Consider the following 26,054-nt stretch of genomic DNA (forward strand, 5'->3'; position numbering starts at 1 on the left):
ACAAGAAGTGAGGTGTGACGTCCCCTCGCTTTGACTTGACAACAACAATATGTTTGACAGCTTGGGATGTGTTTATCCAACTCATCTATTTGTAAAGACCATTAATATGCAATATCTTAGTGGGCTTTTTAGGCCCACAGTAGTTCTATACCACTAGTGATGATGCATAAGAAGACGAAGAAGCTCACCGAGACAAGAAAAACTAATGTTTTAGGAAAAAATAAAAGCTCAGGAGAGGATGTTCAAAAAGAGAGTATCAGTGTCAGATGTGAGCACTGATAACACATCTTAAGTTTAAGTGGTGGTACAGGGAGAAGGATCAGAGTACAGGGCAGCATGGAGGAAGTGTTGACAGTTGATGTGGTGTAGAGTGGGAGGACGGGGCAGCTTCAAAGTTGAAGGAGGCCCAGCACTTGTTAAATTTAGGCCTGAGTTAAAATCAGGGGTTTTTGGTAAAATGAGAAAGCATGCCCATAGGAAGGATGCTATAACACATGTAACAACAAGCAGAGCTTTATTGACATGTAAAGTTCTTGTGTTTACCTAATTTCTTTTCATAATGATTACTAGTAGCGGGAGCAGTCACACGTAGTGTAACACTCCTGTAGTAAAGCATTAGTATTTGCATGGATGTATTTACGTGTGTGTGTGGTTCAGGTATTGATTGGAACATTTGAACCCTGTGACCATGTAGCGGAAAGAGCAATGAACACAGTCACACACACACACACACACACACACACACACGCGCACACACACACACACACACAGGGTGGCGTGGGTGGCCACTTGACTCCCTCACACGCACAGAAAGACACACACACACACGCACATACACATTGCCTGGGGCTTTATAAACAGCCGGGCTTGGAGGTTGTGACTTGCACATCAGTCTCTGCTCGCTCCCTCCCTCCCCTCCCTCTCTCTCTCTTTGTCTCTCTTGGTAAAACAACAGCATCTCTCACACTCTTCATTTATTTCTCTCAGTCTGCATCTACCTGCCTGCTGTTTGTTTTCTTTCCCTGCTCTCTTTAAGCCTGCTCCCTACAATTTCACACACTGATCTCTCTCTCTCTTCTCCTCTGTCTTTGTAGTTACGTATATAGCCGCTCTGTTTGGTAGAGACCAGTTGAAGTTGGCTTCCTGCCTGTTGAGATGTGCCAATAGGAAACACAGTGAACAGGGGTTCATGCTGATGAAATTGATCTGCTCAGGTAAGGAACAAGAACCTTTTTATTCCTCCTGTCTTCAGTTTGTTTTCATGCTTTAATTAGTCTCCTGGTATTGAGTGTTATTTGTTCTGCACATAATGAGAGGGAAGTCAGTCTTTCTTGAAAGACACAAAGTGGGAGTCTTACACTGTAATGTGGATAACGTGCTGAGAAAAAAGCTTAATCTGGGAATTGTGAAAAACAAAAATACATGACAACAAAATAGAAAGATGCATTTATCTTACTGTAATTTACTGTAATTTTATATTAACATTTAAATTTAATATCAGATGAAACCTGATCTTTAAAATGAAAGAGCACCATAAAAAATAGCTGTTTTATACAGTTGTCACTGAAATTAAATGGTGATTGCATACAGGGTATAAACAGGGACATACACAACTCTACATAACTCTGGTACCCCTGACTCTCATTCATACCATATTTATATATAGCTTATATAGTGTGTGTAAGTTTGTATACATCATAAACTTTCTAACATTAACTTTTTTTTTTAAGTTTTCACGTACTTTAAGGATACAAGGGTACAAGCTATGAAATGCACAATACCCTAACATGTTAAATGTTGGTCAATCAAATATTGAGAAATATATAAAAGCTGTGGTTAATATTGATTAATCAGTCTGGGTCACACTGGATGTCCCTGATGGTATGAAAATGTCCAATAACTTCTGAGGGAAAATGCACACATTTTAATTCAAGTCATCGTATTTACAAATAATGAATATTGGCACAGATGGGGCAGCTGGCAGCTTCACTACAAATGTATTAGCATATGGCTTTAAAATCATATCAGTCAACGTTTGATTTCCTGTCTGTAGACACGCAAAGTCTTTATATTAAAAAAAAAAAAAAAAAAAAAAAAAACTTCAGAAGTCCTCCTGAAATAATTTAAGACAGAACACAAGCTGTGTCTTGTGTACTTCACAGTATAATTTGACTTGTTGTTGTTGTTGTTGTTGTTGTGGGTATCCTTTGTTTATTTTTAGCCGGATTACAGGTTGAGCTTTTAAACTCCAGAGAACAAGGTGGACATATTTATAGAAGCTTCCCATCTCAATAAAAGATGAAACGCTGTCTTATGCAACAACTCCTGACCACACTGGAGGCAGGGAAGAGACAGAGGGAGGGAGGAACAGATGGATAGATGAATGGATGAACAGATGGACGGATGGATGGATGGATAGATGGACAGATGCATGACTTTTATAGATGTATGCTTTCCTGTCATGGTTGCCCTCCATGAAAACAGTCTATCCTATTTCCTTCCTTTTCCCCCCTCCCATCCACTTCCTCCCTATCTGACTCTCTGTTCTTTTGACACCCCCTTTATATCTGTTTCTCTTTCTCTCTATTCACTTCTCTCCATTTCCCACCTTTTATGTCTCCCTCATTCTCCTCTCCTGACTCTTTGCCACTTTCTCTCTCCCTGCTCTGATCTATTATTCACACCCTTCTCTGACTCTCTCTCTCTTTCCCTTGACACCTGAAATCCCTCTGTCCGCTCCAGGGCATTTAGACCTCCACCAACAGCGCTTCCCTCCCAGGGAAAGAAATAGAGTGATGAATAAAAAAACAGAGCGAAGCGACAGATAAAAAGCTTTGGGATGTGCAGTTCTATAGATATGCCGAGGTATTGCTTCATGTGGTGCATTGTACAGGTTGACATTTTACTCATCCCTGTGTCATCCTACAAGAAGACTGGCTCCCGAGTGCAGCCGTGCAGGATTCAGTCAGAGCAAGATGTTAGTGGAAAGTAGTGTATTCAAACACACCGGATACAGATCAATGACTTAAGCTGTGTTGAGATTTTTATATTTAGTTGACCCTTCAGATGCTTTCCGTTGTTGGTTATCAGGATTATCTTTCATGACATTTGAAGTGTTGCTTTCCCTGATCCTTGCCTTAGTTGCTATTATTTTTCGTTAGTGCATTTCAAAAATCCAAAAAAGAAGAATACCGTTGCAGTGCCCACATGGAAGGAAAATGAAGCAGGGCTGTGTTAGAAAAATCTTTTCCAGATAAACAATGTTTTTTTTTTTCTGACCCACCTCTGGCTGCTTTCGCAGCATGCAAAGAAGGCTGACATGTACCACATGGCAGCTGTTTGTGCCCAAGGGTTGCTACTACTGTGCCCCAGAGAAGGGCATTCAGTCCCCAACTGCCAGCATAAACAACCATATCAGTCTTCATGTTTGGGAGAGATGGAAAGTCAATCAGCAAACATATTTACAGAGTAAATATCTGACTTTAAATTAAAGTGAGTTTTTTTTCCTCTATTTTGCTCAGATATTTTCTTGTACATAATTAAGAAAATTAGACAGTTTAAGGCTTTTAGGTAAATTGCTGTTAAAAACACAGAAAGATTCCAAAAAAAATAAAATAAACAAAATTATTATCGTGATGTAATAGTCTGAAACTCGGTGTCTCAAAAATCTGGGACAACCATGAACAATACCGATGAGACAGTGCCATGAAAAGTTATATATTATTCAAACAAATAAGTATTTGTGTGCAATGCCATGTACACAGAAAGTGTGTACTGATGGGGTCTGTGGGTGTTTGGTGTGTGTCGGTGTGTGTGCCCCACCCTCTCATATCACTACAAAAGATAAAGGCTAAACACAATCTACATACTAGAGTACTGGCATGAGCGTGCATCAGATGAGGGCCGATCTGAAATGGAATCTCCTTCTGTTCCCCCTCGCTGCACACATCATCTATCCATCTATCAGCGCAGCGCCACAACGCCTCGCCTTCCCGCCGCCGAGCCATCAATCATCACATTCCCATGCTTTATGGAAATGGAAGGAAAAACTGCATTTAACGGCATTTTACCTATCTCATCCACATATCTCTCTGTGTCCACCCATCCATCCATCCAGCCGTCTGTCTGTGCTCTTGTCCAATCCAGTCACAGTGTAAGGTTGTTTATTTAAATCTATTTAAATGGATATGAGGAGTGTGCATATGCAGGGAGATTTCACGGCCCGGCAGGTCAGCAAATACCAAAGCTGTTCCACCTCACTAACCCCCCATCAGGGCCCATAGACAATTAATACACACCACAGGTGGTCAAGTTTGTGTGAGTGTGTGTGTTTGTAAGAGAGACAGAAAACAAGTAGCAGAGGAAAAGAGTGAATCTATCTATCTATCCTAAAACAGCGAGAGAGAGAAAGGTGATGAAGCATGGATGAAATAAAAAGAAAGGAAGGATGAGATTTAGATGAAACAAGGAAAGCAGTGGACAGGAACAAGGTACAGTATAGGAAGTGAAATGGGTGTCAGGGGGGAAAACAGCATCACTCTCAAGGGGAAGTGGGGAGAAAATAGAAGAGCAGAGAGAGAGAAATTGAGGGAGGTGGCTTGGAACGGCTGAAAGAATAAGGAAGGGAGGGAGGAGGAAGGAGAAGTGAAGGGTAAATGTCTTTGCTAATGTCTTGGTGCCAGTATTGACTAACGCCGGCTCCCTTTGACTTTAGTACACTCGATGCATCCTCCTCTTCAGTTCATTAGCTCTGTCATTTGGAAATGGACGTATTGGCTCAGCTGTTCAATGTCACCATGCTGAATGAATGGATGGCTAGATGAATGGATATATAGACTCCCAAACATTAAAGGACCAAATTGCTGCATTTTTTTTTTTTTTGCTTATTGACTACAGAACTGTAATATTTACATATTAATCTAACAATTTACCGCAGGATACCACACTTCCATTAACTGTTACAGGTGTTTTAATATTTTCCTGGCAGCACTAGTTTTGATTAAAGTCAGTTTGATATGAAAATCAAGCTGCAGAAAATTGAAACTTCCTTGAAAAAAGGTGATAAAATCAAAGTCTATGATCAAATCTATTTCCTCTATTTTGTTTTATTTTTGTCTTTTTAAAATCACACAGAGCTTTAACCTGTTCACAGCCAATTAACCTGACTGGGAACAGGTGTGCCAGCTTGTACACAGGCAGGGAGGCAATCCCTGAATCCTTCTCTTCAAACCAGTGCAGAAGTTAATTCCCCCAATTCCAAAGAGCCAAAATCTTTCATGCTTGTTGTAGAAAATAAGCGTATATTTAAAATAAAGTTTATGTCCAGTAATTTCTGTTTGTATGCAATTTTTAAGTTAAATAACGGTTTAATGGTTGAAGTGAAAGAGTAAACAGAGGATTTAAATATTTAATCAGCTCTTCAGTGTGAATAAGATGAAAAATGTACAGATTGAGAATAGATGAAGGGAGTAAATGTTTACAATTCCAGTCATTTCATAACAAAACATAGACATCATGTTGTGCAAGATGCGATCCATAAAAGTGTGTGTGTGTTGGTCCATGTGTGTTGGTGCGTGTGTGTGTGTGTATCAAGAGGGGGTAAAGGCTGCATAGAGGCTGCTGTGTGTAGGAACTGTTTTAACATGATTAAACATTACCTCTTCCTCTTCTCCTCCTCTATTTCATCATCCCTTCTGCTTCCCCTCCACCCTTCTCTCACTTGCCGTTATCCCCGACACAGCACTTCTGAGAAAGAGGGAGGGTGGAAAGAGAGGAAGAAGAGAAAGAGGAAAAGAGAGAGAGAGAGGGATAAGAAAAAGGCCAAGAGCCACAGAGGGAATCACACATAGGAAGACAGAGACTCAGAGCGTGAGGCAAGAATGGTGAGGGAGAGAAAGAGATCACAGTCTTATAATTCAAAGGGAGGGGTCTGTCTGAAAATGGGCTTCTGTGATATGATGTTACGACTATTTTGGCTATTGGCTATTTTGGCACTTACTGGATTGGGTGTAATCCAAACAGATGGAAATACTTTCAGGCAGACTGTCTGATAGGAGACAGAGACAGATTTTCAACAAATCTGTCTGAGACACTGTATGTGGCCGATCCTGCTGATTTTTTTTGTCACTGGACAGATTGAGAAACCACAATTCCCTGGTTTAAAACAGACAAAGTTCAACACTCCATCGTATACAGTGTGATGCTGTGAAAGCAAGAAAACATAGCAATACATTTCAACATCATTCAAAAGTGTTTCCAAAGCTGCTCCAGGCTGGATTTTCACCGTGCCAGGATGTCTAATGTGAAACTGTTGTGTTGGTTTGCTGAGGTTAAGCGTGCCCAGTTGGGCATGTGGCTGCCTGTCAGACTCTCAGGGGACACGTCTGCCTCCAGTTCCTTCTTTCTGTTAAAAGTCAGAACGATTTCACAGTTTTTAACTGTCTTGTCAGGACAGGAAGGTGATAATGTCATGAGATTATTGTGCAATAGGAAATTCATCAGACATCTGTCAAAAAGTCTTGATTTTTAAAATAAGGGTTTTTTTTGGTAGCGTGGCTCTTTCTCCTTTTTTGTGCATGTAAACCACATAGCTAAGTGCATAAGTGAGAATAAAAGACCAGATAAGATTTCAGGAATAAGAAAACATATATATGAATATGTGTGCCCACTTTCATGTTGTTTTTTAGTTCTTATACTGTCTGAAGGCTCGTTGTCTGTCTGAAATTGTTTAGTGTACATGTCTTAAAATTATATTAAATAGCTGGCTTTCAGTCACGTGATCACGATGACGCACGTAGGCGGAGCGATTTCATATGGATGACACGAAGTTACATGTCAAAGCCAATGGAGTAAATATTAGCAGAGAGTTCGTACTGTACGGGTTTAGATCCCGTGTCGAGACGGAGATACACACAATTAATCAGACAATATGTTGGACGTGACCGGTACCTCATGAAGATCAGCGAGTTTTCATCGGACGTTAAAGATTTGCCGACAATCGAGGCTGTTGAGATCACCAGTTATCTCGTACTTCAGACCTCTTATTATACGAAACAGCAAATGAAAGCCTACAAAAGCCTGGAGGCATATAACTTTTTTTGTGAGCGGGTGGGTCCATAACCTTGGTACCAAACGGCTCTAAGACGATTATCGTTTGGTCTTCGCCAGGGTGAGTGTGTATTCTTATACTGGTTATGTATAAGCTAGCAGCTAGCAATAGCGGCTATAATGTCAACAAACACATCTTACAGGGATACAAGGGGGTTTATTTGTCAGTTACATAGAAATACTAATGTATGACATCGTCAACGTCCCCTAAAACGCTAGGGCAGCCTAAAAAGTCCCAATGAAGTCCATATTAGACTACCGGCAACTTAATAATTATTACTATGTAAATGAGCATTACGCGACAACCTAATGATATAAACACAGCCACAAAAACCAAGTTAGCTAGCTAACATACCTTTGACAAAGTGGTCACTGCAGACACGGGCATTAGCAGACTGCTCCTTCCGACCGCAGACGTAGGTTTAAGATCCACCTTTTACGGCGTTGTTCTGTAAGTTTTTTATAGGCTATTTCTCACCTTTGTGGGTGACTACTTTTGGTACCCTATGATAGTTTTTTTTTTGTCTTTTTCTCTATTGGAACGATTTGAGCGCCGGTACACTACACAAACACAGGCATTTTTTCCACACAGTAGATTCTCAGTGTGTCAGTCAGCTAACGGCTGAAACACTTCCTGCACTCCATTTGAATTTGGCGCCCTCGCGCCGCTGCGTCGTGACGTCACGTGAAACCCACCTATTGTATAATTTCCTGTAAAATGGTAAGGTTTGCTGCTATCTGTGTATGTCAACTGTTAAAACAGTAAGCTATGATGGTTAGTCTGTGATCCATACTCTGTAGAATTAGCATGAATGTGGGAAACAGGCAGTCTTGATGCTGGTGTTTATCCCAGCGTGTATTTAGCAGCCACTCTGCCTTTTCAAGCAGAGAAGCAGAACAGGAATGGATAAAAGACAGACGCTCTCAAGTCTGTAATTTGGTTTTACAGCTTTTTTTACAAGGTGAGCCTCAAGGGACGAGCAGGTCAGACCACCTCAGCTGAATGTGACACCTGCCAGTCAGGAAGGAAAAATGTCCCCAACAGAAAAGACAAACAGGGGTGATTCTACCATGAGGAGGTTGTGCCCTGAAATTAAAAACAACAGAATATTAGAATATTTAGTTTGACTGCAGACAGATGCAGGAAAACTCCATTATCTCACAGTTTAACAGTAAACATTCATGAGAAATGTGCTATTTCATTAGATGAAAGAGAAATATTCATATCCATCTGCCCTGTTTTCTGTGAGGTGAGAAGGGGGCGAAGAGCAAAGGGGGACAGGTGTTGTGTTGTGACTTGTTGTGAGGTGAGATGGCAGGAAATTAGTCATATTGTCCCCAAATACATCTGAGCCACACACTCCCTGGTGAAAGAAAGTAATTGCAGGTTATTTTCTTTCACCAGATGGCCTCAGTGAAAATGGTCAAGTGTGTACATGTATAGGTGCACACAGTCTACTATGAAGTGTGTGTGTGTGTGTGGTTCAGTAGATGGATCTAACATGGTATTTTCTGCTGTGTTGAAGTGTTGATTGACCAATCATAGCTGGATTTAAAGTGCTACCAGGCCATTTGGAGTTGAATCTGTGAGGCTCATTCACCAATCAGTACTGACGTTTCATGGACATTGACCAATCATGACTTGATCTGCACTGTTTATTGATCCATAAGAGCTGGATTTACACAGATCGCTGACCAATCACAGGAGGATATACTGCAGTCATTGCCAGGATTTATATTCAGTTTGGTTTGCATGACAGAGATGCCAGAGTCACTCTGGGTTTGTATGAGCTATATTTGCATTTCTTAATAGAAAAAACAAATTTTTAGGCATGATTTATTTATACAGATATTTCTGTAACTCTCTGCATTGACACAACCAGACCACAGGACACCCAGTAACCCTCCCAGTTCTCCAGTGCACCTGCTCACTGAAACATTTCCCTTCCTTCTTCCTGTCAAACCTACACCACCAACAGCTGCAAGAACATTTTACTATGAAGCAATCGGTTCAAATCCCAGTGAAGGCTTTCAGCTGGGGGCATGTATTATCATTTGTCTTTGAAACAATAATTTCTCTACAACATCAAGGCAGTTTCCTAATTTGAATCCAACCCAACACAGTCCGACACTTAGGGTATACTTTAGCTTGCTTTCTTACCCAGAGTAAAATGAGAAGATTTTTAAAAATGTATTCTCAATAGATATAGCATAAACACAGGAGAAGTGCTGTCTCTATCCCAGGTGCTTTGTAACAACTCTAACCTAATGTCAAACAACCTGGACAGATTTTGATGCTCACACAAGGAGAGACACCAAAAAAGCCTCCAGGGAACTGTCTAGTTTCCCACATTTAGGCGAGAAAGCAGAATTCATTTACAAATGAGTACTGAATTTTAACACTGTGATCCAGAATCCAGAAAACTTAAATAGATATGAGTGCAAAATTACAGGTCTGAACAGGGTTTCACACTCTCTTGCTCATCACTCTCTATCTCCAGTGTTTATCCATCTTTCCTCATTATGCTGGCTGACAAAGCAGATTCACTAAACAGGTGGAGCAAAGTAGGATAATGTCTTGGCATAAAATGTGACCACACTAAAACCTAATTCCTCTGAATCATAGTTCACTTGATTCACAAGTGGTGTCTGGTGAATCTATGTAATTGTTTATGGAAACAAACAACCCAAACAAGTGACCACAACAACAACAACAACAATAATGAGGGATGCTAGGAGCTGAGTGAGGAAAGAGGTGGATGATTTAAAGAGGGGAAGGAAGGAATGTGGGCCAGCAGGGTGTGATAATCTGTCTCTCTGCCATCTATCCCACATGGGAGGGAGAGAGAGAGTGAGGAAAAGAGAGAGAGAGAGAGAGATTAAGCGGATGTATGATGTATTCTGACCCATATTCACACACACACACAGTGATGTTTTGTGACCCACATAGTACCTCATCTAAATACACATCCTCATTTAATACTGATATGGGTGTGAGTGAGTGAGTGAGTATGTGTCTGAGTGCATTACATTTAGAATGAATGCTTAGGATACCACAGCAACATGGTAATGTTATAACGGGTTATAGTCGAGGGCCATGGATGGTGTCCTCTGTAGGAGGGTTCAGGGTTTGTTCACATTTCCCAAGTTTCTATGTAATTGCTTTCTGTCAACATTAAACATCACCTATCATTTCAACAGCACACAACTTTGTGCCTGGAGTCAACAACATGCATGGTTCAACTCGCCCTCATTGTCACGCGGTACATACCAGTGCACCTGTCACTCATTTTGACGTGTTGTCAACCTTGAAACAGAATCAGGCCTGAGGTGGAACCAGTGTGTATAAAGATTCCACAGGCCTCGCGGAAAAGACACATCAAACACATCTGCATTTCAAGAACTTGCTTATTTTTTCTGCTCTAATTTAACTTTGCCAAGGACATACTTTCTGTTTCGGCTTTTGTTTTACAGTATAATTGTTGCTCTGTGCTGGATACAGCCACAACCATCACCCTGCTGGCCAGCCCACTGTAATTGAGGCTATTAATAGGAGATAATAAAGTAATACAAGCTTTAATTGAGTACCCTCATCATGCACTGCTTTTTCATTAAAACCCCGAGATCAATAATTCACTTAAGTAGCTGCTGAAGGCAGGAACGACCGTTTAGTCAATAAAACACTGAAAACATGACATTGCTGGCTTCATCAGCCTGTTAACGTTTATGATATTTTGTCATGCAGGCATAGGTTATGACTTCATTCAGACATGGCAGGACATTTACGAAGAAAAACACAATGCTCGCATAATATTTAACACCTCGCTGTGAGTTGAGAAGCATGATGGGAAAGAACAAGAGAGTCTGACGTAATTCATCAGAAAAATGTGGTTGAACATGTGTCTGACTTAAAGTCCGGGAGAGGAGTAAAACATTGATTTTTAGTTTGCCGTGAACTTACTCTTTAAAGAAGAGGAGGCTATTTCAGCCCCATTGGTGTGAGGGATTTTCCTTCTGAGTTCAGGGCCTCCTCTTTTTCTCCCTCATCTCCTCCTCCTCCTTTCCCTGCTTCAGTGGTAATTCAATGTGATTGTTTAATGGACAGTGTCTTCTCTCCTCCAACGCCAAAGTCCTCCTGGCATCTGTTCAATACAACAACAGGAAGGATCAGAGAGTGCAAAGGAAAGGGAACAGCGAGACAGCAGTGAAAGACAGAGGGAGGGAGGGAGGGGGAGACAGGCTGTGGATGTGCGTGTGAGTGAGGTGTTCTCTTTGGACTTGCTGTGGTCCTGTGACCGGGCTGTAGGGAGGTTGAGGCTTTTCCAGCACACTGCACAAGTGAGGAGATGATGTCTGTCACTCTCACTGTTTCACTGCCACCATGACGTCCTCTGCAAATAAAGATACTGTACGTCTCTTACTGAAAAGCCTGCTACTGACACACACTTTAGAGATTCCCTGGCACATGTAAAGTTCATAATTTTGGCTGTTTTTGTTATTTTACAAGGCAATTGATTTACTGGTGAGAGAAAATATTCTGTTGAGTTCAGTGCCCGTACAACATCTTAGTTTGTGTTTTAAGCAGCACAACTTTGCAAAATTGTATTTAATTCATTAAGGCACTGGAAACTGAAGTTGTTATCCTTATTTCGTTGCGAACCGTGACAGTGCAATAGTGCTTAGCTCCCAGTACTTACACCTATGCTTGGTTTTCCTTACCTCTGCATATTCAATAGAAACTGTCATGTTTTACTTGAGTCTTTCTGAAAGGGATATTTTTAGCTTTGAGGCTGCTCACGTGTCAGAAAAGGAGCAGCAACATCGTTTCTGCAAGCGAGTGGAATATCTCTGGCATCCGGAGGGGTTCGGAGACTGGAGGTCATCCTGCTGCTGCTGATACTGAACACACGAGAAAAGCACATGCATGGAGAAAACACACGATACCCTGTCACAGTATTCTCATTAACACACTCACAGGCCTGAAGAATGATGAAGGCATCAATGATTTGATCTTTTTAAGCTGTCATTGTTGCGTGGTCATTAATTAGCAACTTAAACATTTATCAGATGCTCTTATTAAGAACAACTTACAAAAGTACCACAGAGAAAATAAACAAGACTAAATACTTATCTATTTGTGGGACATCCTGGGGGCTCACAACATCTCTTATCGTGTGATAAAAATAATCTAAAACAAATTGTAATGTTAAAAATGAGTATACTATTGTAGTGGAACAATAACAACACCAGCTGAGAGGTTAATTAGTGCCTGTGCGAGCTGATGCAAATCCAGCTCAGGTCAGGTGCAGTCGCAGTCTGAGGGTTTTTTCAGTCTGTGATGAAAAACAGGGAGGAACTCTCCAGCCATCCCAGCGGAGCCCGTGTAGTTCTGGATATGAATACTCTGCAGTAGAGCACACGTTAAATCATCTCAGGTCTACCAAACAATGACCAAAATTTGGAGGAACTAAAAATGTTGCTCAGCCAGCTTTCCATACTTGAATGCAGAGAAAAAGCTGCTTCTTTTTTTCATGGCCGTCGGTCCAGCTTACTGAGATTAGCAAAAAATAAATAAACAGATAAAAAAGGACAAAGACTTAAATGACTTTGAACAAATACGTATAAGAAATTAACTTAATTGGATCTTGATGTCCCTTTATTGACATTATTTTTCACTTGGTGCGAGTAGAAAAAAAACCATTTCTTTTTCATTCCTTTTTCTTTGACTTCATGCTGTGGTGGAGATGCTTTCAATATGTCTTAGACTGATTGGCTTAAAAATCCAGCTGTGTGGTTAATGCATCATAATGAGCATCCTGGTCTGAATGCATTGATACTGATTGTTATGTGTAACCCATTTAATTAGCCTCCAGTGTCAGATTAACAAATTAGTGTTTTAGAACTGGCGTGGACTCCCTTTAAACAGGTTTACACTCGTGTCCACCACATTTTCACCTGATACTGTGATTTGTTTTTTGTTTGTTACTTTTAACCTTTTAAACATTTAGCTGTGAACTTTATCCACAGTCTTGTTGGTCACTGAAATCCCCAGTTCAACAGTTTTATCTACGATTGGATGGCTATTAATATTCTATTCAAGTTCTTTTACTCACACAATAACTAACAGTTTTAAATTGTTTTAGTTTCTAGTATGCAGTTAGCTGTTAATGACTAACTCGGGGTACAAACAGAGCCTGAAGAGTGTCCTGACCTTGAAGAAGGAGCTGAAGTCTCAGGGGGCTGTAGTAGTGTGTTGGGCTGCTCTGCAACAACTGAAGCACAGCCTGAAGGAATGTAGAGAGGTGGAAAGATGGAGGGATAAAAGGACATAAGAGTGATAGAAGGAGAAATAATGATAGAAAGAGGGATAGATGGAGAATAGTTGGGTAGATGAATGAAGGTTTTGAAGATGTTCCTGTCTGTTGTTTTAATGGCTCAGTCATGATCTGCTGCAGGTCTGTGCACACTAATTTTCATACTATACTGAAGTTAAAACTGCATTTAAAAACAAATGTGCACTGTAGCATGTTTTGGAAAACGTCTGGTAGAAATGCATGTATCTAGTTTGTGGTAAACCAGGTTTGGGGAAAGACTGTTTGGTCCTGTAAGACACCAGTTGTTTTTTTCTCTCACTGAAAACCAACATTAATTCTGCTGCTGTCCTGAGCTGAGTTTGTCGTTTCCCCTTATCGAACATCCTGCCACGAGGAACTCTTTCTGCCCCGATGTACAGTCAGCCAGTGCTATGGTATGTTTCATATTGAAGAGAAGGTGGTTGTAACTCATAATGACAAGCTGTCAGATCGAATCTGAGTGGCTGCTTGATGCTTCTGTATAATGTATGCAGCTAATGTACAAAGTGATGCAGCGTACGCAGCAGCAGTCAATATCACAGGCTCTTAACCTTTATAGCTTGTGACACCCAAAAATAAATGACTGTTAGTGACTCCCCAGTCCGGATTGACACACACACACACGCACACACACACACACACACAGGACCTCTATGTTCACCTTTAACACCAAATAATTTACCCTAAACATTAATTTCTGAACTGGATGCACTCGCCCAGTCTTTAACTCATTGTCCATTTTTACACTGTCGTCTTCAGTGGTCATTCTGTATCTTCAATCAATCAGTCAATTGATTGATTGATTTTGTATCTTCATAATTACAGTTCAAAACTCATCTTCAATTCATTTAATTTTTTCACAAACACTTTTATCCAGATATTTACACACATTTTTTCCGGATCGTTCGATATACGTTTACCATTCACTCTTCTTAATAAACTTCACTCCACAGTTGATTTCATGGGGATTAATTCGTGGGATTAATTTGCCTTTCTGTTGTTTACTCACTGGCCTCCACAGCTGGCTCCACGCGTCCTTCTGATTGCTCTCTTGAGGCGTCCCAGGCGCGCGGCCTTTCCAGTCTTTCATTCATAAAATCCATGCGTAAATTCTTGCCGTCGCTCCGTCGTTCATCCACCATTAGTCCATAGGTCCAGTCTTTATTTCAGCGGATCCGATGTCTTTCGACTATGTAATGGCATTCCTTTTACCTCCGTGCCATCCTAACAGGACTCCGCTGGCTTGACTCACACGTTCCAAAAATCACAGATGTCGAATCCATTTCAGTTCATCTATAACAAAAAAATCCTTATTGACGTGAGGTCAAAAGACCGTCTCGATAGCCCGTTTCCTAAAAGGTTTTGCACAAAACAAAAGGTACCTGCCTCCCTCTCTCCACAGGTGATCAAATTAAAACGACTGACGTCACTACGCTGATGTTCACTTAATTGTACTTAATTTCTTTAACATAAATAGATGACTTAAATATACATTACAAAACATAAAAATGGTTCTAACAACATATACTACGTATTTATATTTACACTGTGGGTACTTAACCCTGACCCTCAAGACATTCTGCTCTGTTCCAGGAACTATTTAGAGAGACAGTGCAAGTTATATTTTTGTTGGACACATTTGTCCTCAGTGTCCTTTGTATACTACTACTTCAGTTAAGTACAGTGTGTCAAACATTTTCCAGAATTACTTTTGTCACCTCCCAAAGAAAAAGTCTGCTTTCAGACTAGTATTTTGATAAATGAGGAGGCTTTGCGTTGGCACGGCACAGAGGCTCCGGCAAAAAAACATGGTGTTGTCCAGCAAAGAAGCTGATCCCTGCTAAAGTTTTGCAAAGGTCTGTTTCTTCTATTTACCTTGTAATTGTTGAGACAGAGGATAAAATGATTGTTACTTTGATATATTATTATACATTATAAACTAAAATAATTACGCTTCAAACTCATGGATGTTTAACTCACAATGGACTGTGATATTAGTTTATCTTCTCGTGGGTACCTGTAGGAACATGGTCGCACCAATGCATCCTTGCTTTTCAGTGGAGTTAAACTGATCTCTGCTGCTTCTCCAGTGTTTTTCTTCTCCCTGCAGTTGCTGAATGTTGCTGCCACATGAACATAAAAGAAGGCTTTGCCCTTTGATATTGAGGGACTGCCAAAAGTTCCCTTTCATGCATCTCTCCTGCAGCAGATCTCCAAACAGTCTGATATCTAATGTTGTGCAGCTGAGTAAAATTTTCCATGTCAGTACAAAACTCCAATGATATTACCAGATCATGTTTTGTTTTTTGTTTTTTTTTTTATCTCTATCATCTGAGAAGAAAGCAAAGATTTTTTTTTTTTTTGCTTTTTTCCCAGGAGACACTGTAATTCTGTGAGTCTTCTAATAAAGACAACTTGAATCTCATTCACATTAAAAGACAGTAAATAAATCCCAGGTCAACACGCAGCTCGGGGCTGGTATCAGGCATCAGGATTACGAACTACCCTTTTGTATCACACTATAGTACATAGTATAGGAGGCGGGTCCATGTTCAACAGTAAGCTTTAGTGACAAGCTGTCAAAGTGAATTACCACTGTTGCTGTTTCATTATATATGAACATACAGTATAACATACACACTCTCACACACAGCAGTAATCAAAGGTTGTAGAGGTCACAGGGCGTTTCTCGTGCTGAAGGCCTGGAAGCAGCAGTCCAGCTGAGGAGCCGTTAAACAGGACACTGAATCCTAAACAAGAAGAAGCTGAAAAGTGTGTTAAGATGCAGCATCACAAATAGTTTCTTAATGCTGGTTCTAGAGATATTTTAGGGTTTCAATAATGAATTCAGCTTCTCCTTATGTGTGCGTTTACAGTAGTTTGGCATCTCAGTCATCTCACTCTGACATTTGCTAGTTTATCTTTCCACAGCTTCACCCCTGTTTTATTTACAACACACAGAGGCATAGTTTTCCATAGATTATGATGTCTTCCAGCTTCAGAGGAGCTGCTCTGTCACTCACTGTGTTGGGTTTACCTTTGTTACGTAAACATCGTTCACAAAGGACCGTTTCATTGAGGCAATGAAAGTGCCTCAATGAGTGTGTCACAGAAGATTCAGAGCATTTTCTAATGCTGGATGTTTCAGGATTTATAGGTTTCTTGTTAACCTGCTTCCCTCTGTTCATTTGCACTGATTTATTTCATGGGGTGTGTATATAGGGCTAATATTTTTACACTCTGAGACTATTCAGAGTCACCAATACACACACACACACACGAAAACAAAATTTCTCTTCACTTTTTCTGCTTTCTCTTTGCAGCTGGGTCCAGTCCCCTTAGGGTTTTGAAATATAACACGATCACCATTTATTACAATCTTTCCTCCTCTCTGTCTTTCTCTCTTCTTTGCTCTAAATTATTGTGCGGTTGCCTTCTCTCTCCACCGTTACTCCACTCGCTGTGTCTCGTAAATCCTCCTGCTCCTGTTTTAAATCGCATTGAAGTGGAGAGAACAAAAAAGACATTTGCCGGCTGGTTTTGTCCAGTGGTCTTACAGGACACTGAGTTCATTCAGCCACGGACGAGAAGCTAATTCTTTCTTTGTTTATGAAAAGTGAGACATCATTTTAATATAAGAAGAAGAATTAATTAACCCCAAAGAGTGAGAAAAGCTGAAAAGGCTAAAAAAAAAAAAAAAGTAATCTAAAATCATTTAAACCACCAGGTACGTCAGACACACCAAGCAAACCTCAAATTAGCGTGAATGATGTTTAATCAAAGACACACTGAGTTTACATCACTGGCATAACGCAGACCAGATGGAATGAAGCAGCTGTCAAACATCTCATGTGTGCACTGATCACTGTTTACTGTCAGTAATAAAACTTTTTGTTGCTGCTGTGGAAGCAAAAGTGATCGTCACTGTAACTGAGCACAGATCAGAATCAGTGTCATCAGAATCATCAGATCAGTGTGTGTGTGTGTGTGTGTGTGTGTGTGTGTGTGTGTGTGTGTGTGTGTGTGTCTATCCAAATGTTACAATGGGATCACAGGTTATGTGAATTTAAATCTATATAATTATAGTTTTCCATGTGAGTTCTCTCTGGAGAGTATGAGAGAAAATGGAGTTTATGAGGAGGAGATGAGAAGTGAAATGAAGAGAAAATGATGTTTGAAGAGGGAGAAAGAGCAGACAAAGAAGTGTGTGAGTGAGGAGACGTTACTGAGAGAGGAGAGAGGTCTGCTGGGAATCGTTTGGGGTGAGATACCATTTTCCTCTTCTTGGGAATCTGTGTGAAACCAAATTACTGTAGACAACAGAATTACAGACGCAGACGTTCGGTTTGGGGGGGTGGGGGGGCTGGTGGATAGAGAGGTACAGAGACTGAAATGAAAAAGATATTGTGAGTGTAAATCATTCAGAGATTTTGATTGTTTCTCCTGCTTTATGTTCGGTACAGTGATAGACAGGAAAAAAAAAGCAAAAAGCAACAGGAGACACATCTTCCAGCACAAAGGATGGAGTCTCCCTCAGCGTCAGGTATCCCCTGAGAGCAGCTCAGTGCGGGCAATGCATTGTTTCTTAAAGTTCAGGACAACAAGTTGTTTCCAACGTGCATGATATGTGAATAAATTTAGAAATGATGTAATCCCTCTGCACTTTAAGGACATATCTGTGAAGGTTTGTTTTGTTTTTTTTTCATCGCCAACAGTAGCCGACAAATCCTCCAAATTTACTGACAAAACATGTTTTTGGTCTGTGCCCACACGAACAACACACTGAAGTGTTGTCTGATCTGACCTCTGATCTGGTCAAAGTAAGAGAAACACGGTTAGACGTGTACATACAGTACTGGTGAGTTTTGACAGCACAGATCTGTCTCTCTGAAAACTCAGGTCTTGTTGTTCTCAACCTCTGTGAACATTTATTTAAACCTCAGGCAAGTTACATGACATGCAGTCTAAGACTAAAAAGTGCGACTCCATGCAGGTGATGCTATTTGTATTTATGATGAAACATTTAATTTGTGTCACACACTCTATCGAGGGCATGAGTGATGCCGTTAGAGCATTTTTGGTTGCAGAGTGAACAAATCAGTAGAACAAAAAAGAATAAACGGTCTCATCCTCACCTCTCAGATGTGTTGTGAACGTAGAAAGACAGATGCAGAGTGACTGGCACTAAGACAGATAAAGGGGTAGACAGACAAACAGGCACAGGGTGGACAGGCAGAGCAAACAGACAGATGAGACATTAAACAGAAGTGGAGAGGAACACGATCGTTCTGTAATCTAATGATGAAGACGACAGAGAGAAAGACCGTGTGTGTGTGTGTGTAGATTCTGGCTCTAATTATCTGTCACACACTGAAATGGAATAAGTCCCCAGGGGGAAAGAGCTGGAAAGATGGGGAGAGAGGAGAAAGGGGAGGGAGAATAAGGAGGGAGTACGATGTGTGCAGGGTAAGACAGCAGTTACATAACACGACCCCCCTGGTGCACGACTGACAGCAGGTAGGTAGAGAGACAGATCACTTCACTGTTCATTCCAATCTAAGCATCGACACCTTTTCTGACAGCTTTCTGGTGAGAAAGCTGTGATAATCCCGCTGGATGATACCTGCCCAGCACCCAAAGGCAAACAGACAAAGTTAATAACCTGCTGATGAACATAGTGTGATAAATAGCAGCTAACGAGTCAGATACTTCCCTCAGGAGTTGGTGGAAACTAAAGCACAGCTAAAAAGAGAAAGAGTTCTGGATATATATTCGTGGTTACACACGCTGACACAGTGACATACACACTCAAGCCTGACCTCCCCCATCTCTCTCACTCTCTCTCTCTCTCTCCATCACCCTGCAGTGAGCTCCAACCAGAGCCATGGGGAGTACCCAGACTGCCGCAGTGAGAGGGAGTCGGGAGGGGAGGCGTCTCTCCTGGTGTCTCCGCTGGTGGTGGCGGGGATCGTTATAGGTCTGGTCCTCTTCCTCTCCTGCATCACCATCATCGTCGGCAGCCTGCGCAAAGACAGTCGGCTCCGAAACCCACACCTCAGAGCTAGTTACGGTCAGTGTGCGCCTGCACGTCTGACTTCCTGACAGATCCTACATTTAGTGGGTTTTCAGTTTCCCAAGAGAATATAAATATTTCAAGGCACTAAGCAAATATTAAACAAAGGAACAGTTGCTGCCAGGACTTTAAATGGCTGGAAAGAAAAAAAAGCAAATTACCTAATCCATTTCATTGTCCTTTGAAGTTCTGCTGCTCTCTTTGTTGTTTGATCTGAAAAGATGTGCATGAAAGATTTGCACATGTTAAAAAAAATGCAGTCCATCACCCCAATTATTGTAATGCTCCTGGATGCACCCAGGACGTGTTAAAAGTCTCATTCAAACTGGACATTAGCTTCACGTTTCTGTCTCCTCAGGACCAGATGGTTTTTCCTATGGAGGTTCAGTGGGAGAACTGAGGTCTACCTGCTTAGAAGACTTTCCTCCTGGTTTAGACTTTGACTCATACAGAGAGACTCTATCGCAGGTCAACAACCTGTACCCAGACTCACCTCCACGGTAAGTGCTCGCGTGAGAGAGATATCGATCTACTCATCTAATGCTCTGCAAGACTTTTCCTTGCAGGTGTATTTTTTACTTTGTGGTCAAATCTTGAGCCTTCCCTCATCCACCACCAGCTATAGAATGTTAGTAAAATAAGAAAGTGGACCACTCCTCCTCACGCCAATTATGTCAAATGTCAAACATAAAATATAACTGACTGTTCAGCCCATGACCCCCACTGTTCTCTGTCCACTTGGTTTGACCCTCCTTCTGTGGTAATTCATTTATTAGAGAGTGCTGCTTCCTTTGGTGCCCTTTGTGAGGGTGCAGGAATGAGTGTTTGTGCACCGTGTGTGTGTGTGTGTGTGCGTGAGTGTGTGTGTGAGTGTGTGAGTGTGTCTGAGAGAGAGAGAGCAAGAGAGAGAATGAGAGAAAGAAAGAGCTTGCTAAAGGCCAATGTCATGGTGTTTTTGATCTAAATGTCAGCTAGTCTAATTGGCAACTTTAATAATTCACATACATCCTTCCACTGCGGGGTGTGTGTGTGTGTGTGTGTGTGTGTGTGTGTGTGTGTGTGTGCGTGTGTGTGCGTGTGTGTGTGTTTGTGTGCTTTAGTCTTTTCCTTGTTCTGCCTTAGAAACACTCACTTTATCCAAATTGATTGATCTGAGATAGGAAAGTATCTTATCTTTTCTTTCTGTTTTACTTTATTTCTTCATTAAAGAGAGAGTTCATTAGATAGATAGATAGATAGATAGATAGATAGATAGATAGATAGATAGATAGATAGATAGATAAATTCCCATTTAAAAGCTTTCGCATGACGTCCTCAGTGTTCATCAACATTAAAACATGGGAGTCTTATGCAATAGACACCAGTTTCGATTATTTCATCTCAATTTCTGAGAAATTCAGATTTTTCTTTTCCGCCAGTTTGATACCGCAGATGGCTCTAACTGCTGTGAGCCGTCATTGCCATGGAAAAGAATCTAGTCAGAGATGCAAATCACAGCAAATTTACAATTTTGAGTTGCTTCAATGGAACAAATGGTAACAAAACACTGTGCCACAGTCGAAGAGTTCATCTAACATTGAGCCAGAATCTAAAAGTGAATCAATTTAAGCAGCTGGCTGTTTTATCCAGTCTAGATTCAGCTCTTTGTCAGAGGTGCACCTCACAGAGTTTTATGCTTGGTTGATATTTCTTAGTAAAGTCAGATTTCCGTTGAAATGTTGTGCAATTTTTTTTACCGAATTTCCAGAAAATTAGCCAAAGAAAATGTGAATGAATTAGTGTTTGTTATGCAAATATTAGGAGTGGGTTAATTGAGATAAACAGACGGTGGAGCTAATTTTCCAGTCGAGCGCCATCGAACCATCACAGAACAAAAGTCATCAGTAAGATGATGTAATTAAAAGAGTATCAGCCAAACCTCAAATGAGGGAAAGCCATGTTTAAAACATGATGGAAACGTGGCACTTATGTTCATTTACGATTACGTCATTATCTCGGTGATTATTTGCGCCTAGTTTCATAATCCAGGCTTCTGTCCATGTGCTCCCACTGTCAGTCACCTAACAGTGTGATTGATTTTCTTTCCCTCACACACCAGCTGTGTTATTGTAGCTACGCATAGCTCATATGCTTCAAGGTCTCAAGGGATTCAACACGGTGTTGGAAATATTCCATAAGGATCTTGATTCATGCTGATACAATGGTGTTGCACTTTTTTTTTTTTTTTGTAGGTTACTGGCCAAACATTTATCATGTTGAGTGTGAGGCTGAGAGTCAGTTCAGGGGTTGTGATGTAGGGACTACACCACAGCTCCTGTCGGTCCTGTAGCAGAAGGTAAAATACATGACCCTGCTGGGAAAATTCATGACATGGGAAGGGACACACCTGGTCAGCAGCGAGTGTTAGGCTTTTTGTGGTGTTTAAATGATGCTTGGTGCTGCAGGGCCTAATGTGGGCCAAGAAGATGTTCCCATCTGCAGTTACAGCTACCACCTGACTTCTGATGAATCTATTCAGTGTTTGTGAAATATCCTGAACATGCTGATTAGCGGGACAGGACAGACAGCGCAGCACATTGTTTGTTTTCCCTTCAGCTTCAGCACTGGAAACATTAGAGGGTGTCAGAGTAAACCGTGTCCCAGTGTCACAACAAGGAAAGAAAAAGAAAAGGAAAAGAAAGGAAAGGAGAGGAGAGGACAGGCAGAAAGAAAGGGGAGCTAGCGAGCTACGTCAGTGCTCTGGCAGGGAACCAGAGTGTTCTGGACAGCCTGTGTGAGAGCCGGACTTTTTGGCCTGGAAGATGGGAAAGCAGCCAGTGTACACACACACACACACACACACACACACACACACAGATACACACACACACACACACACACACAAACACACACACACATACATACATACATACAAATCACATATTTTGTTTATCATAATGCTGGCAAGTCGTTGCTTGGTACCCTGTCACCAAGCAGGTAGTTGCGGTCACGTGACGATCCTGCAGAGTGTGTGTGTGTACTTGTGTGTATGTCTGCGTGGGCCACAGATGGTTGAGGGAAACTCAGAGAACTCAGATCAACAGCTCACCTACGGAGACTGTGAACGTTACGCTTCCGACACATGCACACACACGCACACACACACACACATACATGCACTCTCTCCCCCAGACAAACTCACACTCACGGATCAGCAGCTCACCTGTGGAGACTGAAAGCTTCTGCTTCCTCTCAGGGAGAAGCTGGGCAGGCTTTGGCAAACACAGACACACACCACACACACACACACACACACACACACACACACACACACACACACACACACACACACACACACACACATACTCACACACACACACATACTCACACACACACACACACCTGATTTGTGATGCATTGAAATATAAGGGAGCAAGCAGAAGCAAACTGTTGCACAAAGTTGAGAAAGGTGTGTTTTTTGACAGATGGTGATTTTTCATCAGTAATGCAACACAAACACAACACAGATATATGATCACCCAGCGAAGCTGTTATGGTCGTGTTGGTGGTGGTTATGGTAACATTTAGTCTGTCATGTTACCGTGAGCCCTGTAACCAGAGGTAACATCTAAACATGTGGAATGGGCATCTGACTTCACCAGACAGGTCTTTTTTTTTTAACATTAAAAACAATAATAGAAAGAAATGGAAATACTGTCAATATTTCCACTTCATTTCAGCAATATTGACATTCAGACAAATTCAGATAGACTGATGAATTTTTTAATAGAGAGGCTCTTCACAAAAAAAAAAAAAAAAAAAAAAAAAAAAAATCACATCTGGACAGAACAGAAGCGCTGCTGTTGGTTGAAAGCTGGATTTGAAATTATTTTGTTCGTGCTGGAGAGGCTGTCTGAATCAGATCCAAACCTTCTGACACAAACAGATCAATAGTCCTACAGACAAATCACCACAGGATGCTGAATGGAATAAAGGAAACCGCCTGGAAAATTTGTGTTGCTCGCAATAACATCAAAAATCATAGGCCTGCTGTGGGTGGCCGGGGGGTGTATGGCTTTTCAGTGCAGTTGCAGTTGATAGTAGTTGCTCATCAGTCTAATTTTTTTCTTTTACACTTGAAATTTTGGGAGGTGGAGGTGTGGGCATCGAACCCCAGTGTTCCACCCAGACAGCAGGACCAGTTACAAAACGTGAAACACAAAATCACTCTTATCGAGGAGAAGACTGAACAAGGAGCAAAACAAAATCAGAAACAAAGCAACAAATAATACCTAACCAGACTAGGGAAAGGATGAAAGCACATAACCTGATGTGAGATACAAGACCGGGCGAAAGATGTGACGAGACAAGGGCATGAGACAAAACATGGGACAAGGCATGAAACACGGCGTGAGACAAAAACGAACTGACGCTGGGCAAGGGGAAATGCAGACTATATATACACACAACAGGTAAGGGGAAACAGGTGGAAACAATTAGGGCGGGGAAAACAATTACAAAAGCGGGAAACAAGACAAAGACAGGAAGTAAAACAAGACCAGATACACAAGGGCAGTGAATTCAAAATAAAACCGGAACCCACAGACAAAAGCATAACATAATTTACAGACTATGACAGTAAGTAAAACGAGACATGATACACAAGAAATATACTTTCCAAAATAAACTAAACTGAAACTGAAAATGTCCAAAAGTCCACCAAAGAGTTCAAAACAAAACCAAAGAGTTCCAAAAACAGCCCCCTTAGGGGCTAGTCATGACAGAGTGAAAGTAATGTTGCCACAGTCACATGGTGTGAAGAGATGGAGAACAGGAAAATGAACACAAACAGATTTCCAGTGCAGGGACGCAGCGAGAGGAGACACATGACCTGCAGTAATGTAATCTAATGCAGTAATCTAATAAAACCTCTAAAATTTCATCTAAAACTTTCTTTAAAAGGTTATATCCAAGTGTAGACTTCATGCTGTGAGCTGCTTTATGCTGAGAAATCAAATCAGCTTTGGCACGTGTCACATAGTATATATATATACACACACACACACACACACTGACACACACACCTGTGAATGCAGCATCTATATGATTCTCTTACTCCACAGGCAAGTACCGCTCGCAGTGGTAAAGAACAAGGACATGCCAACGTTACACACACACGCAGACACACACACACGCTCACACTCACACACAGGACCATATGCTGTATGCTGTAGCTAGAGTTGTCCGACGTCCAGGTCTGTAGAGCGTCACAGCCCATGCATGAATACGTGCCAGAGGTCCTCCTTTTTCTACTGACCTGTGTGTATTCGACTTCAACGTCCGGCTCTATCAGGACAAATGTCCATTAAGGTTCAGACTCGAAAACTACTTTTAAAAGGCTAAAACCATTTACAAAAAAACAAAAACAAAAAACAATTAACAACTTTTATTTTAAGGGGCATTTACGTGATGTGTCTCGATCTTGAGCAGAGACAGGCATCAGACAAAAACACAGACGCACAGATAAACAGAGGCAGTTGTGTAACTCCCAGCGTGTGTCTCTGAGGGGACGAATTATTTTCACCTTACACACACATGTTACCAGGACACACAGAAGTGTGAGACACCACATTCATTATCTAGTGCGAGGTTTTTTTTTCAGAAACACAGCAGAAGGCCGCGGGGGAGCGGAGGAGCTTGTATCTCCTGAGAGACCAAAGACACAGGGATTTACAGTGTGTTACAGCACCTCTGAAACAGCCTCGTCCTGCCTGGCACGCCGTTTCCCCGTCTCCAGTTTTCACCTCGACACGCCTCATTGGCATGAATGTTTGAGGTCAGTTTTCCCAAAGCAAAAGAAAAATAATCAGCAAGAAAAAAAAAACGTGTAGCTGCCTCCAGTCTTTTGGTTTGTGTGCATGTGTGGAGGTGTGTGAGGGTGTGAGGGAGAGACATTATGTAAAACTCAGATGAGGAAAAAGACTGCTGCTGTTATCGTTTCTAAGAAATCATACAAAGCCACTACAGTGTCAGATGAAATGATTAAATCACAACATGGTAATGATCCTATTTGCCTTAACACTGAATTTAAAACCAGGTAAAATGGGTTCACTGACACTGAAGTAAGTAAATCTGCAGGTGGGTCACATTCGTTTTCATTGTCATTAGCAGTAGCCGTTAGTCCCCTGTGTGTCTTCATATCCCCACTGGTTTGTTCACAGCTTCAACTGGAATTAAAATGGTTCCAGTTCTCTGAACCAGGTGCCAAGGTTTTTATTTAGAAATGTTTGTTCAGGGTAGAGAAGGAGACAGAGAAATTGCACATGAATAAAAGCAAAGAGAGAAACAGTGAAGGGAGAAGCAAAACCTCAACTCATCACACACACACACACACACACACACACACACACACACACACACACACACACACACACACACACACACACACACACACACACACACACACACACACTTGCAGCACTGTGGTACCAGGCTGATATAGTTACCCACTGTGCTGATCGAGTTACTCTGATTTACTGCTT

The 26,054-nt window shown here is 41.3% G+C and overlaps 1 protein-coding gene across 1 annotated transcript in view; it reads left to right on the forward strand.

The window, feature by feature from the left end:
• Nucleotides 1-26,054, forward strand: part of bean1 (brain expressed, associated with NEDD4, 1) — a 29,099-nt gene that overhangs the window by 2,058 nt on the left and 987 nt on the right. Inside the window, exons 2-4 of the mRNA XM_041050374.1 lie at nt 1,095-1,214; nt 19,327-19,530; nt 19,892-20,033. Coding sequence (XP_040906308.1) covers nt 1,095-1,214; nt 19,327-19,530; nt 19,892-20,033 — 466 coding nt within the window. The remainder of the gene's footprint in view (nt 1-1,094; nt 1,215-19,326; nt 19,531-19,891; nt 20,034-26,054) is intronic.

Source organism: Toxotes jaculatrix, chromosome 11 (assembly GCF_017976425.1).
Source record: "Toxotes jaculatrix isolate fToxJac2 chromosome 11, fToxJac2.pri, whole genome shotgun sequence".
Taxonomy (NCBI): domain Eukaryota; kingdom Metazoa; phylum Chordata; class Actinopteri; family Toxotidae; genus Toxotes; species Toxotes jaculatrix.